At 35.4% G+C, this 16,780-nt stretch overlaps 1 protein-coding gene across 1 annotated transcript; it reads left to right on the top strand.

Moving 5' to 3' along the window:
• Nucleotides 1–5,030: 5,030 nt before the first annotated feature.
• On the top strand, nucleotides 5,031–15,979 carry LOC121420327. The gene is made up of 7 exons (XM_041614914.1): nucleotides 5,031–5,627; nucleotides 11,026–11,266; nucleotides 12,064–12,289; nucleotides 12,724–12,852; nucleotides 13,648–13,876; nucleotides 14,459–14,597; nucleotides 15,091–15,979. Exons 1-7 carry the CDS (start codon nucleotides 5,524–5,526, stop codon nucleotides 15,583–15,585), a joined length of 1,563 nt encoding a protein of 520 aa, XP_041470848.1. The 5' UTR covers nucleotides 5,031–5,523; the 3' UTR covers nucleotides 15,586–15,979.
• The last annotated feature ends 801 nt before the right edge of the window (nucleotides 15,980–16,780 follow it).

The raw sequence follows: 16,780 nt of genomic DNA, 5'->3' as shown, positions 1-16,780 counted from the left end.
TATAATGATGAATCATACCAAAAACAGTAAACAAATTTTATGTTAATTATGTACTTTGAAATGTTTCATACGAATTATATGAATGTATGCAGAAGGGAACAATAAATAAACTTTGGTTCATAAGCAGTTTATCTAACTATAGACTAAGTGTTGTTGGAGCAAGTGGATAATAGAAGAAATGGTTATGTAGCCTAAATGGAATTTAGACGAAATGGTAAATGGACTTTACAATTAGTCCAAGCGGTAAATAAGCCAATTACAATAAAATCAAATGATAAGTTGGCAAATTGGTTGTAGATGAAGTAGGATAAGACCAAGTATGTGACGTCAAACAAGGTAGACGAAGCAGACGACGACCAATAAATCTTGGGCATGTTTCGTGATACTTGTTATAATAACAAATTTGCATTATAACAGTTTAAAGGTTACGTCCACCTCAGAAAAATGTTGATTTGAATCAATACATCAGACAAGCACAATGCTGAAAATTTCATCAAAATGGGATATGAAATAAGAAAGTGGTGACATTTCAAAGTTTTGCTTAGTTTTAACAAAATAGTTATATGAACGAGCCAGTTATATCCAAATGAGAGTCGATGATGTCACTCACTATTTCTTTTGTTTTGTATTGTTTGAATTATACAATATTTCAATTTTTACGAATTTGATGAATAGGACCTCCTTGCCTGAAGCACAAAATGTGTAAAATAATGGAATTCCACGTGTTCAGAGAGGAATGAAACTTCATTTCACATGACAATGGCGAGAAAATCAAAATATTTCAAATAATAAAATACAAAAGAAATAGTGAGTGAGTGATGTCATCAGTTCCCTCATTTGCATACCGACCGAGATGTGCATATAACTGTTTTGTGAAATGAAGCGAAACTTTAAAATGTCATAACTTTAGTATTTTTCATCCGATTGATGAAATTTTCAATTTTATGCTTGTTGAATTTTTCTCATTTTATTCAACTCAAGTTTTTGTTGTAGTGGACTTGTCCTTTAAAGGGGAAGTTCACCCTGAAGAAAACTTTGTTGTAAAAATAGCAGAAAAAATAGTAGAAAATATTGGTGAAGTTTGAGGAAAATCCGTTAAAGAATAAGAAAGTTATTGGAGTTCAAAGTTTTGGATTTGTGACGTCATAAACGAGCAGCTGCTTCATGTGTTATGTAATATAAAATGCATGAATTTCAAATTTTTTATGGTTCCCGATGACTTAATTATGTTTTCTATTCATGATCGGGTTTGAAATGATTTGTCTATTGATATACAATAGGTACAGTGAAAACCATTTTAATTTTCTGAGAAAATGACATTTCATTGATTTTTTACCATTCGCTTTATGTAGGAATGCTGCTCGCATATGACGTCACAAATCAAATAATTGAAATTCTAATAACTTTTTAATTTTTTGATGAATTTTTCTCAAATCTTCGTTAATATTTTTTATTATTTTTTCTGCTATTTTTACAATAAACTTTTTGTCAGGGTGAACTTCCCCTTTAAAGGTACTGAAATCAGTCACTCTGATTGGCTGGCAGTATATATTCTGGTTATAGAAAATTTGTTACTATTTTAAGCCTATATGAAATGGGACTCTGCATAGGGAGTTTGAGAGAGATTTTTAATAAGGATCTAGATGAAATATTGAGAGTTGAAAATTGGGATGATTGTGGTGATTGGTAGGAATGTTTGTTTGATTGATTTTGATGGGGGTGGTATAATAATATTGAGAGCTTGTAAGATAAGATAAGATATTTATTCGTCTTTCTGTCTGCACATACATTTATCTTACAAGTGTGATTTCACATTCTACAAATGAAAATCAATTAACCATACATCATTGTTACAGTAGAGAGAAAAAAAGAAACACAGCAAATAACTAATTACGTATTGAGAGAAAGACAAGGAGAACCCCTGAAAAAGCAAGGCTTGTAAGGCTAGGGTCTCCTTTGTTTCAAGTACATGACTAAATAGTATTCAGTGTGTACATGTAATATCCTTAAAAATACAAGAGAAACAAAACAACTAAAAAAAGCAACAACAATAAAACACACACAAAAAAGAAAAACTAAAACTAATCAATGACAAAAAACACACTAAAAAATAGAATACATTGCTTGAATGTACAATTATGAAGTCTAATAAACTAACAATATGATATAATTAAGGTATATATGATGGAACAAGAAATAAGTATGGATAACATGGCATGAAAAAAAGAGGAAGATCGTATGTAAAATAGTAAAGTAAAAAACAAAACATGACAAAGGTAAAAGATACACAAGAAAAGAATACAATAGGAAAAAAAAAAAAAGGGGTAAAAACAGAAACAGGTAGAGAGAGAAAGAGGGGGGGGGGAAAAGGTATGGTGGGGAGGAAGAGGAGAAAAAAGAATGAGAAGGCAAGGAGATTTATAATAGAGAAGGGGGGGGGTTCTAGGGGCGAAGACAGTGTGAGAATGTTCGATGGGCGGCTGCAGGTCAATGTCCTAAAGGGTTTTAATGAGAATATACCGTGAACAGGGGGCGGGTCCGAGATTTGGCAGAGGGTTTGGGTACTTTTTGTCAGCAAATATATTGACAAGACTACAGTATTGTTTACACTCAGTCACACACGCACACACCCTCCAACTCTACATTCGCTATAACATATTCAATTGTGGTTCCACGAAGTTGTATTTTTTTCCTCCAGTGCCACCATAATGATTGCCCCCCCCCCCAAAAAAAAAAAATCACCGGCACCGCGCCCCTTTAGAAGTCAAATTTGTCTTATCTATAGCCTTTGATGAGCTGCGAGAAGGCATTCATAAAGGAGGATATATTTTCAATCGAGCTTGTTAAGAGCAAAGACATCGCTTTCATTGAATCAAAAGAAATAAATCGATAATCCTTTCAACGCTAAAGCAAGGTTTGGTCAATTAATGAATTCAGCAAAAGCCGCGCGTTGTCCTTGTACATTCTGTCGGTCAAAAAGGGTTGTTTTGTTTACCAGGTGTTTGGGTGTTTTGCATTTTTAATTACATCTCTAACAAAGTCCAAGTTCGATTGATTGTGCGTCTGTAATGAATTGTCATGGAAAATTAAGCTACCTCGATGATACGGTCTTCTATAAAGAGGGCCAACCTTTCCAGTGACACGACATCTTGCCACAATTATCGCTCCGGGCTTAACTTGAATTTTATGGTTGTAATATGGCAAGGTTTTTAGGGTACGATATAGTTTCAAACCCAGGGACAGGTTGAAATTGGCCATTCCAGTAGAGTGTGGAGTTTAGAGCGGAGTAATTGTCGCCGGAGCAAATGTCATGGAATCATATTTCCCAAGTAACTTTTTTCAAATTTATTTATTTAGAAAACGGCGTCTGGGCTGTGCTAAGTGCGACGTTGATTGATTGATTGATTGTTTGATCTAACAATCTTATTTTAATTTATTATAACTTTTTTTTGCTCAATCTTTCCAAAACTGCAGTACCATGCTGCATTAGCATAATCAAATAACTCACTGTATTAATGAAAAAAAAATGCGTCTTGATTTCTTCACTCAATTTTTTGTACCGGTACAGAAATTTCAGGTGAGCATTAGCCTTTTTTTTACAATAGAGTCGACCGTCAGTCCACTTGTTCCACCGGCTCACCCCTCCTTCAATTGCTCCCTCATAATTAGTTCCACACCCCCTCCCCATCTGTCAATCACGGTACTTTTATATTATAGCCAGGAAAATAATTACAACGAAATTCCCAGTGTATGCAGGGTAATATTAAATTATTAAAGAGATGGTCCGGGCTGAAAGTATTTAGAATTCACTTTGCAAAAGGCCGAAAATTTAATCAAAATCGGATAGCAAATAACAAAGTTATTGCATTTTAATGTTTAGCAATATTTCGTGAAAACAGTCGTCATGAATATTCATTAGGTGGGCTGATGATGTCACACACCACTTGTTCTTTGGAATGTTATTATATGAAATTAGGCTTATTCAAATTTTTTTCCTCCAAGAACTATATATTGCACTGACAACTGATTTAGTGCATTATATATTTATTGCTGCAACTTATTTCGTTATAAGGGAGACATATTATTCAATTATGAAGTAATGAAAAACAAATATGAATTTTTGTAATAACATAAGAAAACGGAAAGTGGGGATGTGACATCATCAGCCCACCTAATAAATATTCATGATGACTGTTTTCACAAGATATTGCTTAACTTAAAGCTTCAATAACTTTGTTATTTGTTATCCGATTTTGATGAAATCTTCGGCATTTTGCTCAGTGAATTCTACTCTATATATTAAGATATAAATATTTTTAGTCCGGACCATCCCCTTAATTCCAAACCCCATGCGTATATGACATGTAGGCGAGAGGGAACCAACTAAGTCTATATTTGTATTTTTCAAATGAATATTACTCTATAATACTCTCCTGGATGGAAGCCTTCTGTTTCAACAAGAAATTATGAATTTGATCGGGAAAGGTTGTAATTTTATCTTTAATTGAATGAAATAATGAGAATCGACTTGATCAATATATTTACCTCTTCTGTGATAGGCTTACACACGTTTTGGGTTATAAATCAGCCCCCACCCCCCCAAAAAAAAAAATATATTCTCGAAAAATTAAACTATTACAAACAGTGTATATACAACTATGCATGCCCGTATAAACAATGTTTTGAAACTATAACAATTACAGGTACATATAGGCTACAACGTTCTAGAGTGTACGTCAAGATTATTCCTGTCAAGACCCAGTCGCAATTTTGGATATAGGCCCTAATAAATTATATCAAGCAAAATAAAAACCTTATCAAGTAGTTTAAACATGTTCCGCACTTCCGCGGATGAAACTATAGCACATAATGAAACGCACCCTGTTTTAGTTTGGAGATAATCAACTTTGTTCCACGATTGTCCCCGTGACCGCCGCCCAATGAATATTCATACACCACTTAGAGGCCTTAGCAACGGACCCACACAACGCACACAATAGAACACGGGTCGCCGAGTGTTCACTGATTGCTGTTGGTAGTAACAGGTGTATAGCGTAGCAAAAACTATTCATCGGCTTGTAAACCCGACCGCGAAACATAATTGAGACTCGTGTAACATATATATGTTTCTTGGGTATTCTTTATCCAATTTGCACTGTTTTTCTGGCTAATATCGTTGCCTTATACCAAATATTAGTTAAAGCTGAATTTCATCAAACAAAATATTCACTTGGATTTATTTGACGGAAATTTTTACTAGTAGGGAAAAAGAAAGAAGACAATTTAGCGAAGCTTCTTCGTGGGACGGGTACTACTCCTGACCTCACCTTCAACGGGGGGACCTCCGCCAGCGATCGACTCAACACTCGACGCGTGGAAGTATACTCCATTTGGGACGTCCGATTTCAAATTACTATGGCAACGAACCAGAACTTCGGGTTCTTGGAGAATTGAAAGAAAAACGTGTCGTGACTGGAGTGTGTTGATTTTTATTTATTTTTGGGATAAAAATCGTGAGACAAGATGCCTGCTTCGAGAAATGTCGGAACTGCTGGGACAATTGACACTGAAATCCTTAACATGGAATTTCCCAAATTTATAAACATTAGTGAGATCTGCGAATGCGGGTGAGTATTATGGTTTGTTTTCAATTTTAATGTTTGATAGATGTTAAATGGTATTTTTGTCATACTGTGATGTTTTAGTTTTTAACATTTCCCAAACAATACTTGTAATGTAACCCATTTCATGTAAACCTTATCTTCTATTCCCTTACTTCGCCACAAAAAAAGAAACAGAAAAAAAACAGAAGCAATAAACAAAATAAATTATTTTTGTTCAAATTCCTGTTTAAATGTTAATTCATGCCGGCACGTGCAGATATAGAATTTCAAATTCATATCTAAATATAATAATGGCATATGGATATTATCAAAAGTAAATTGCCCCATGCGTTGGAAATAATGGGATATCATATATTGACATTTGATAATTGATAAGTATTGAGTTGCCTTCACTGTTTATCAAATATTATGTAAACACCCTTTAGTATTTTCATTTGATAACTGATTAAAATGATTATTGTCTGCGAAAGGACCTAGATTAGAAAGGGACTAATACTGTTTATAAACTCTTGAGTAAGTTGTAGGAATGGTTCAAATTTTACCAATTTTTCTGAGCGAAGAGGGACAGAATTATTTCAATAAGATGATTCAAAATAATTCATTTTAACTATAACATGTATCTATATGGAATGTCTATTAATTCATCAATACAGATCAACTCGGGCCGAGGTGTCCCAGAAATTTGCGATTTTTTTTCTCACAAATTTGTGTCACACTATTGTGTCTTTGCTTCAAAAATAACTTTGATACACTGTACACTGTGGATGTTTTTTTTTATAAGATCTTCAATATCATGTATTCCTGGGTGTAATTGAGGCTATAATTAATGAGCATTTCTCAATATCTTTTCTTCTTCAAAATTTATCTGAAAAATTATTACCAAAATGTGGGGGAAAACAAACAAATGTTTCCTTCCAGATGAATTCCTTGCAATATTACCATGACCACTGCCACAATTAAAGTCAGTCCACACCCATCTAATTCTAAGATAAACTATAAGAATGTAGAGTATTGAGAGAAAGGGTTTGTATGAGTTATGTTTAGGTTTGATGGGTAGAAAAAAAAATTTAAGCAATGTTTCACTGGTACACCTTCATAATGCGTAAAATTAATGTAATATTATTCATCAACAGTGCAAATTCTTCTTAAGCCAGTTGTGTTATTTTTATCTTTTCGTTTTCGTAAACAGTGTAATTGAAAACGGTCACAGAAGTTTTAACCAACATTCTTAAACAACTCAAACTTGAAAAGGCATCAACTTGTTTATATAGTCAGAGTTGCCCTTTCAAGTACACTGTATAAGAATTTCTATATAAGAATGACAAGATTCTTCTAAAAAGTATACTAGTTAATAAGATTCTTTTCATTATTTTCTAGTGGACATGTTCATGGGTGAATAAAACTTTGGTTCACACGAATATGAGAAGAACATTGAAATATTTCACTTAACGAAATACATGTACAAAAGAAATATATGAGTGAGTGATGTCAGCAGTCCCCTCATTTGCATACCGACCATAATGTGCATATAAACGTTTTGTGAAATTAAGCAAAGTTTAGACATGTAATGCCATATCTTAATTTACATCCGATTCCGATGAAATTTTCAGTGTTACGCTTTTTAGATTTTTCTCTTTTTACTCAATTTAACTTTTTTGGGGGGTCAACTTGTCCTTTAAGGATTGGTTAAACATTTGTGAGTAAGTGTAATCAATTATACTACACGAATTGGTTTGTTCTTTAAACAAACGCGCCCTGAAAATTCATCACTGAACTTTATAGTGGTATATAACAGTTCAGTGAAATTCAAAGAGGAGCTAAAATGTTTGAGTTGACTTGTAAATTTGATTCTGTTTGGGTGTCAGCGTCAACTTGTCAACGTTCAATATTTGCTCTTTCAGAGTAGTTCTCTCACTTTCTTTACATGCTTATGTTATTTAAGTCGTAATGCATTAACCAGAATAAAATGTGCCAAATCCTATATACACTGTTAGAAAATTTATCCTTAAAATAAAAGAAGTTCCTGCAGCAGAGTCTCGAGAACACCAGTCCTGTAATCATACCAGATTGCGTATTCTCACAGGAAATTGGTATTTGGTGTATGGAACTTTACAAATTTCCTTTAATAAAACACCCTTTTCCCCTTTTTAAACAGACCTGTACTGTTAAATTGCAGAAAATTCCTGTTTTATGAATTTACAGAATGATTCTGTTATTGTGTTTTGCATAATCTTCTTTCTTTTTGCTTCTGTAAAATCAGTTTTTTAACATTGTTCGATAAAGAGAAGTAAGGAAATCAAAGGGAAAAAAAGGAAATTACAGAACTATTGTTCACCATATTGATATAAGAAATGGGACACACTTTCGTTTCCTTCATATTTATGATGTTACATTAACTTATCTATAAACAACGTCGACATGATCAAGATAAGACAAGGTTGCAGAATCACAATTCTTTAAAGCCACCTCAAACATGATCATGGACAGTAGCGTAATTAAGCAACAAATTTCAACAAACTCATTTTTGAAACGTACATTTTTAATTCAAAAATCTAACTTTTTCAATTGATTTTGACGTAATAATAATTATATTTGAAATTTATATAGCGCATAATATTCAAGACTCTCTATGCGCTTTACAAAATATATTTAATAACTAATACATAAATCTTATCTGAATTATATAATAAACCTAATCCTAAAATACTTAATACAAATTAGAAAAAATTAAATCAATACATGAAGTTACATCACCAATGAAATGAAAACTCACAATATTTAACAACATAATATATTTAACATTATAAAAATAATGATATTCAAAAAGTAGTATAATATTTCACATTTTTCCTTTTATTTTTATTTCCCCCTTTTTTTTGGTGGGGGGGGGTGTCTTCTTAGTCGTGAAGATTTTTGGGTCCAGTATATCTGACCAAGACCCCCCCCCTTCCGTCTATCCGCCAGAAATCATGGTTAACCCATGATTTCTTTTGGAACATGAAATAATGTTGATGGGGGTTTATTTTTATAATTCGGGTTTTCTGGTCGCCATGTCAATAGGAAATGTCGCTCAAACTGGTTGTCGTCGGTGGATGAATAGAAAAATACATCACCTGCTCGCATTTCCGGATCAGCTTGATGTAATTGTGTACATTCAAAAGAGGGCACTGCGTACAGGCATTCACCATTAATCAATACAACTTTTTTCTTAATGTTACCATTTTTTATGAGATCCTCCGGCCCTTTAAGAGCCTATAGTGGATGCGTCCAACTGTCTCCTGAACATTGAAAGAATAATCTTTAACTGACGTTTTAGTATTGGGAGATAATGGTGTAAGGAACGTAATTGTTAGTGATCATCGTCGATCATTATCATCATCATCATCCTTTTCCTCTTCATCATCATCATCATCATTATCACCATCGTCATCACCATAAGCAGCACCATCATCATCATCATCGTCATCATCAAAATCATCATCATCATCATTATCACCATCGTCATCACCATAAGCAGCACCATCATCATCATCGTCATCATCAAAATCATCATCATTACCATCGTCATCATCATCAGCAGCATCTTTTTCATCTTTGTGATCATCATCATCATAATCATCATAATTATCATCATCGTCATCATCATAAGCAGCACCATCATCATCATCGTCATCATCAAAATTATCATCATTACCATCGTCATCATCATCAGCAGCATCTTTTTCATCTTTGCGATCATCATGATCATAATCATCATAATTATCATCATCGTCATCATCATAAGCAGCACCACCATCATCATCGTCATCATCAAAATCATCATCATTACCAACGTCATCATCATCAGCAGCATCTTTTTCATCTTTGTGATCATCATCATCATAATCATCATAATTATCATCATCGTCATCATCATTAGCAGCACCATCATCATCATCGTCATCATCAAAATCATCATCATTACCATCGTCATCATCATCAGCAGCATCTTTTTCATCTTTGTGATCATCATGATCATAATCATCATAATTATCATCATCGTCATCATCATCAGCATCATCATCATCATCAGCATCATCATCATAATCATCATCATTATCACCATCGTCATCATCAGCAGCAGCATCTTTTTCATCCTTGTCATCATCATCACTACCATTGTCATGATCGTCATCATCTTAAGTCGGGAATTTTTATTTTTGTTTGTTCATGTTGTGGTTGAAGAAGAAGAATTTAAACACTCAAGAAATATTTACAGAAGAAAAAATGGTTAGGGGATCACCTCCCCCCCCCCTCCTAGCTGAATATGATCCAACTTTCAGTATTCTGAAACCACGTTTCCAAGCGGGTCCTTTGAATTACGGTGCCCTCACGCTCTGTCACCAAACACTTCGCTTCACGTTGCCTAGCAGCGCAAAATCCTCTTTTTCGTCGGTGAAGGGGCGTCGCGCTATAGAATTCTCAATATTCAGCAGCCTTGAACTTCGAGCCCACATATTGATTTTTATGATGCCTTTTTACTGTTATTGCCTCTGTGACTGTTATGTTATTATCATGATTATTAAAGTTCGCTCCTTTACAGAGGTGAAGGGCAAGTGAAAAGCTGTGCAATATGTCGATAAATATCGTCATAAAAGACCCCCCGACAAACATGTTTTCTGAAGACCGGGATTTTGTCAAGTCTATACTGTTTGATATTTCAAAGGGCTTTGAATTGAATCAACCGCCCAAGTCATATGTTAACATTAACATGTCATAACATACACTGCGAATCGATTACAAAGAAATTGCATGCATGCTTGTCTTTCTGGGGGATCCAAATGAACAATGGGAATTGATTCATGCATTGTGAACTAATAACTTAGTAATTATGATATAATAAATTGAAAATGAATTATTGATTTGAATCTTAATCATACAGGTGCAGATTCGATTTTCATTAATGTCTATATAGAAGGTTATGATAACAAGTTAGCTGCCCCCTCTCTATTCTTTTTCTCTCTTCACACTTAATACCCTTTCTCTTATTCTTATTTTCACAATCCTTCCCTAATCTCACTTAAATATTATTCTACAAAAAAATAAAGAACAGTTTGTTTTCGTCATGCAATTTAAAATCAATCTTGTGCTCGAAATCTGTAATTTTAATATTTTCCCCTTATTTGTTGTGATTGCCGCATCGTTATGTTCTAATGTGTGAAAATAATGTGGTATATTTTTACTTTTAGAGTTTTAAAGGGTTTTAGGGTAGTACAAATGAAGTGGAAATTCGTATATATTTTCATTGGGTGGGATGATTATATTAATGGAATTTAATTGAATAATTTGCCCTTCTGTTTGAATGTTGTGAAGCTTGTGTATAATCTCATGTCATTTTGTCATTTTTTTTCTTTAATTCCAGACGATGTGGGCGCCACAAAGACTACGATCGGAAACGGCGACCTGCCGGGGCGGACCGCCCTTGTGAACTCAGCCATTACCAACAGACCTTCACTTCCTACCCCGATGCCCAAAGGCAGTTGCCCCTTATACCTCCCCCGACGCCCCGGGACCCCAACCCCCCACGGATGGTATTTGACACCACGCAAAGACACGACTTCATACCGCGGGGAGAGGTGACGAAGCCTGAGAAAATAAAACCGGTAAGAAGAAGAAAAAGATTCACCCCCTCCCAATATAGACCCCTGTTACGATATGTACATGGAATAGATGGAAAGGTCCTTTTTTTTGGGGGGGGGGGGTAACGCACCACCAACTGATCAGTGGCATATTAAAGGAGAAAGGGTTCACGGGATCACGTACTCCGGGCTCCACTTCTGGTGGTGGGGGGGGGGGGCAGGGGAGTGGGATGGTTGGGGGAGAATAAAGAGGAAATATTAGGCAAAGAAACCCCTTTAGAAATATAATCGCGAACAAACGAGAGAAAGCATTCGATTTCAACTCTTGCCCCTTCTCCTCTACCCGTCCCCCGGGTCGAGATAGAATGGGCAGTATAACTCTTTTCCTAAGCGTTGTTTTCCTTAGAATATAAGCCCCCGATGTTGAACTCCATAACCCTGAAAAGACGCTATTGTGAATTTACTTTTTATTAACTTGCTTGAAATATGAAAATAAACATTTATTTCATTATCCATATAGATCTGCAAAATGTCTGACTGACAACTGAAAACTTCAAACTTGCCTGACGGAGGCTTGTCAGTCGAGTTAATTAACAATTGTTCTGTCAGTTAATAACAAGTTTAAAGGAATATTTTACAGATAGAATCTTAGGAATGAGCAAACATCACTGTATTTATTAATGTTAAGAAGTTGATTGCATTCCATCGTAAAGGAAGCAACACATATTAAAAAAAATCATCTGACATTTTAAATATGATCAAGATAATATATTAATCATTAAGGTGTAATTTCATTCAATATTTTTCTTTTGTGTTAACAGGTTGAAAATTACCAACCTACCAAAGAACCGCTTGACGGTGAAACAGTTTACAAGGTAACCTACCCTGGCCATACACAGTTCCCACAAATCAGCCAAGCACGACCACCGAGCAAGGGCTATCGGGAAAGATCGGCAAAGTTCGACCAACGAACGACGAATAAGGAAGAGTTCCGAGCGTGGGCGGCCAAGCCTTCGGTTGCTTTCGGCGAACTACCCTCGTTTGCAGGTATACAACCGATCATTAAAGTCGTAATAATGAGCCTGCATAATGAAAAGAAAAAAATGCATTGGCTAAGGCCTAAGCAAATAAGATAAGAAACTCAAAGGCCTCTTTATATGAAATGCAGGAGTATGGTTAATTTATATTCAATTGACAATAAAAAGCGCAAGGATAATTTTAATTCCCTAATTATATAATGTGAAACAATTATATTTTTGTGTTGTTTTTTGAAGTTTTATTTCAACGGTTATAATTTTTTATAGATCTGATTAATAATTCGATTTGGTATCCATCATGAGCTGCATCTTATTGATAAGGAATATCAGTGTTTATTAATGTTGACAACAAATCCTAAAAATTGTTGGTACTCTTTAAAATCTTTGCAACAATCACTTAAAATTTTATCGTTAAAATTTCGTTTTAAATCCCTCGTTTTTCAGGTTCCATTTTGTACCCCGGCGACATGGCCAATCTCCAATCTATGACCCAACAAGACTTCGTAGAAAGACCGATTAATAAATCCGAAATGATCCGAGCCGGTGTCGGTAGTAACATTCAAGTCAGGGAAGGTATGTCGTGACACACTTCTAAACTTGATCTTGTTTATGTGGCCCAAGTCTTTTCATTCTATTTTTTTGTATTAATATATAAAGTGATAGAAAAAATAAGTGATCGTGTGCATGGTGTTGGGATAAGAGTAATGACAAATTAATCATTCTGTTTTAAATGAAGAATCCTGTAAAGTGAAGAGATCATTGCGAAGCTTAAATTGGTTCCCTTTTAGAGTTTTGATTTTGAGTCGACTTTAAATTGGGGGTCATAATCAAGAGATGTATAAGCATGGAAAGCATGTACATTCGCAACTCATAAACAGTTCCTATCGCGCACTTATAGCACTATAATGAAAAGTCCAAATCACTTGTCTTGTTTGAGCTTGTCAATTATCCCACTGCTGCCACCAAAATGAGGATAATAAACGTAGAAAGGAGTAGAAATCTGTTATTATATGTATTTCGGGATATATATACATCACAACTGAAAGAAAAACCGAGTGTATACTTCCATACACTGCAAATACTCCGGTGTTGATTTAACACCAGCCCGAAATCTATATATGTCCACACCAGAGAAGTATTGAAACAACACCGGTTTGGAATCAAACCGAGGTTGTTTTAATACTAATTGGTGTTGTATAAACACATATCTGGTGTTAGACCAAAGCGAAACTAGTGTTGTTTAACACTTCTCTGGTGTGGACTTATATAGATTCCAGGCTTGTGTTAAATCAACACCGGAGTTTTTGCAGTGTACTTGGATAAATGATTCATAATTTGACGTGATCTTTCAATTTATCATCTTATCAGGAAAATTCGACCATAACACCATCCACAAACTGACCTACAAGGACATGGGTCCTGGTCACAAATCAAAAAATGCCCGACCTAGCAATCAGTATCCCTCCGCAGCAAGGAGAGCCAAGTTTGATGGGGTGACGCAGACGAGGAAAGATTATCCCGGATATCAGAGCCAACCCTTACCGCCGAAACCCTGCACGCCGCCTCCCGCGACCATCAGACTTAGTATGGACTCAAAGTAAGTTGAACTGGATCTTAACAATTCTACAGAGAAAGAAATAACTTCTAAAAGAAATGCTCCTCAAAAATTGTATTCAATAAAATAATGATAAAGCTTCGTCTAATAACGAAAAGTTCATTTTGTTTAGGAAGTGGACGTTGTTCATAATAATTTTTCCGGGGAGCCGTAATATCTAAAAACAGTCTAATGCTCGTATGAGCTGACAAATTGAAATTCAAGGAAGAATTAATCCATAATTATTCTTGAAGTCTAAACGTAATAGTTGATATTGTCTCAATGGCTTGACCTCTCGGCACCAGAATAGTCTTCCCATCATCGTTTTCACTTCAGAGGCAGAGATACACATTTAGAATCGATACAATCATCTGCTTCTGAACTTATCGTAATTGATTCTAGATGATCTTTCTAACGACTGCAATACTTTCAGGATCGATATGGAATTACTTTCGATTTTAAAGCCTTCAATGTTATATTTGTACCCGTCCCACCCCAATCCCAATAATGAGAAATGTCCATGTTGACCTCCGGCCGGTGTTATATTAATTGTTTTGAATATATTTCAATCTTTGTCTTTATCAGAATCGATTTCGTGACGGAGAATACTCAAGAATTCCAAGGTCATGATGTTCTTGTGAATCCCAAGCCTGCGACAATGAAGAAAGATTCAGATACCTACAACCCACCATCCATCAAGTTTGCAACGGATTCCAGTCATAAGGTAATTTATTTATTATATTTGACTCAATAGAAACCTGGTGTTTCGGTGTCGTGCTGGAATACCACTCTCTAAATAGAATAATGATTTTATGTTATATATATTATTATGTTATGTTGTGTTCATATTGTTTGTAAGCGAAAATACATATTGGTCAATGTACGACATATACCTAGCAATTATTGATGTGGTCAGTTACATGTCGCATTTTATATGAATGCGATAATGTCGTAAATTTAACAAACTAATGTGAGAAACTATTTGAATTTCAAAAAAGTGCGTATGCAATATCAAGCCGATGGTAATCAAGACATCGCCTTTTATTTTCTCCTTCTCTCATTATAAAGTTTTCTTCTAGTCATATTTCATCTACTCATGGTATAGGCCGTATTTAGAATATATTTCCTGTATATACACACACCTTTTAAAATACTGTTTAGTTCGATAACTTAAATTCTAACAACCATTTTGTATATTTTCAAATCTCCGTTTTCAGGTGGATTATCGCCCGATTGAAGACAAGTCCGCGTACCTTCAACCCAACCGTCGGCCTCACACCCAAGGCGGCCCCCGCTCCGCCAAGTTCTACGACCAGACAACGAACAATCGCTTCTTCCGCAACTGGGGCGCAAAACCCCGCATACGCTACGGCGACTTCCACGAAGCGAAAATATACGTCAAACCCCGCGGGAAAATGGAAGTGGAGAGTTGGAATAGTCAGACGTACAAGAACATTCCGCTGGATGAACCGACGCCAAGCTTCAAACCTCACGATGAGCCTGTTCAAAGAATGGGGAAACAGGACTTTACGACCATTCATAAGGCGACTTACAAAGGACAACGTCCGCAGATGTGCAAGGCGCGGTTGTATATTCTTCAACAGGAAATGAAACGACGAAAGGCTTTGAAAGAGAGGCAAGTGAAAGAGGGAGCAAATGGAAATAATGGATTGCGAGCTGTTGGAAGAACTGCTTTAGCCGGTACTGTTTGAGGATGCGCTGGGCGTGGCTTCCGTCAGTGACTTTGATAACAACAATATGCGACTTGTCGTGCGGTGTGTCGGCGTTCTATCAGAGTATACGCTGAATGGACGTGGGAAGGATGAGCATTAGCGTCCGAGAAGTGAGAAGCATTTCATGAAGTGTCTCATCATTCAATTTTCTCTGATGAATTCGCTCTCAGCCAATCAAATGCAATGATTTCGGTAGCTTATCACAAAAGTCCGTAGAAATCGCAGACAAGACATGTTGGGTAGTCCTACACTTTGAAGTTAACATCAGGATTAGTTTCGTTCTGAGAGTATCAAGTTCAGTAAACGAGTGTCTAACGGATTTAATCATGACAAAGTATTTTTGCGTCTATTCAAGTTTCTGACACTTAATAAACAAAATAGTTGGCGGGAAATTTCCATTCAATTACTCGAGTTGACGAATCAATGAAAGAATGATATGATGATAATAGTAATAATATAGTAATAATAATACAGCAATATATGATATGGATCGGTTCTTCCCAGCAAAAAATTGATTTTGCAACAAATTCAAGTGAAATTTTATGTATATGAATTGTTACTTTCACACACAATATTTCAAGGTCTGATTTTATATCATCATATTGATATTCGGAATTGCAATAATCAATCATTTGACTTTAGTTCTGCAAATGATGAATATTTTAAAATATGCCGTTTTTTCTAAAAATTTCATATAGGCCTACAACTAATTAGTGTTTGTGATTTGAGAAATGAAAGCACATAAACCAACTGCCAAAGAGCTGCATTTGTGTATATTTTCGATGCACCACGTTCAGTCTCTAATGACATCCGTCCATATTGATTGTCGAATTATTTCGGATCATTGGTTTCCCGGTTTAAATATCCGTCCAGTGTAGTTTACTCATGTTCTTACAGATTATATTTTTGGATTTTATATTCTGTGGTGAAAATTGTGTGTTGTTGGCGATGCATGCAAATCTGTGTTTTTGTTCTTTCTGCTATGATGGCACCCTTTGGAGCCAGATAAGCATGATGATTGGATCAGTATTTTCTTATTTGGTATCTCAATATCTAGTATGTCTCCATTCGAATGGTTCAAGGTTTCACAAGAATACTTTGTTATCATTCTACGACTCGGGTCGTGTGGTCCAGTGGTTAGAGCATTGGACTCATAATCGCAAGGTTGTGAGTT

Source organism: Lytechinus variegatus, chromosome 8, assembly GCF_018143015.1.
Source record: "Lytechinus variegatus isolate NC3 chromosome 8, Lvar_3.0, whole genome shotgun sequence".
In the NCBI taxonomy this organism is placed as follows: domain Eukaryota; kingdom Metazoa; phylum Echinodermata; class Echinoidea; order Temnopleuroida; family Toxopneustidae; genus Lytechinus; species Lytechinus variegatus.
This window is presented reverse-complemented; position numbering and strand designations above follow the sequence as displayed.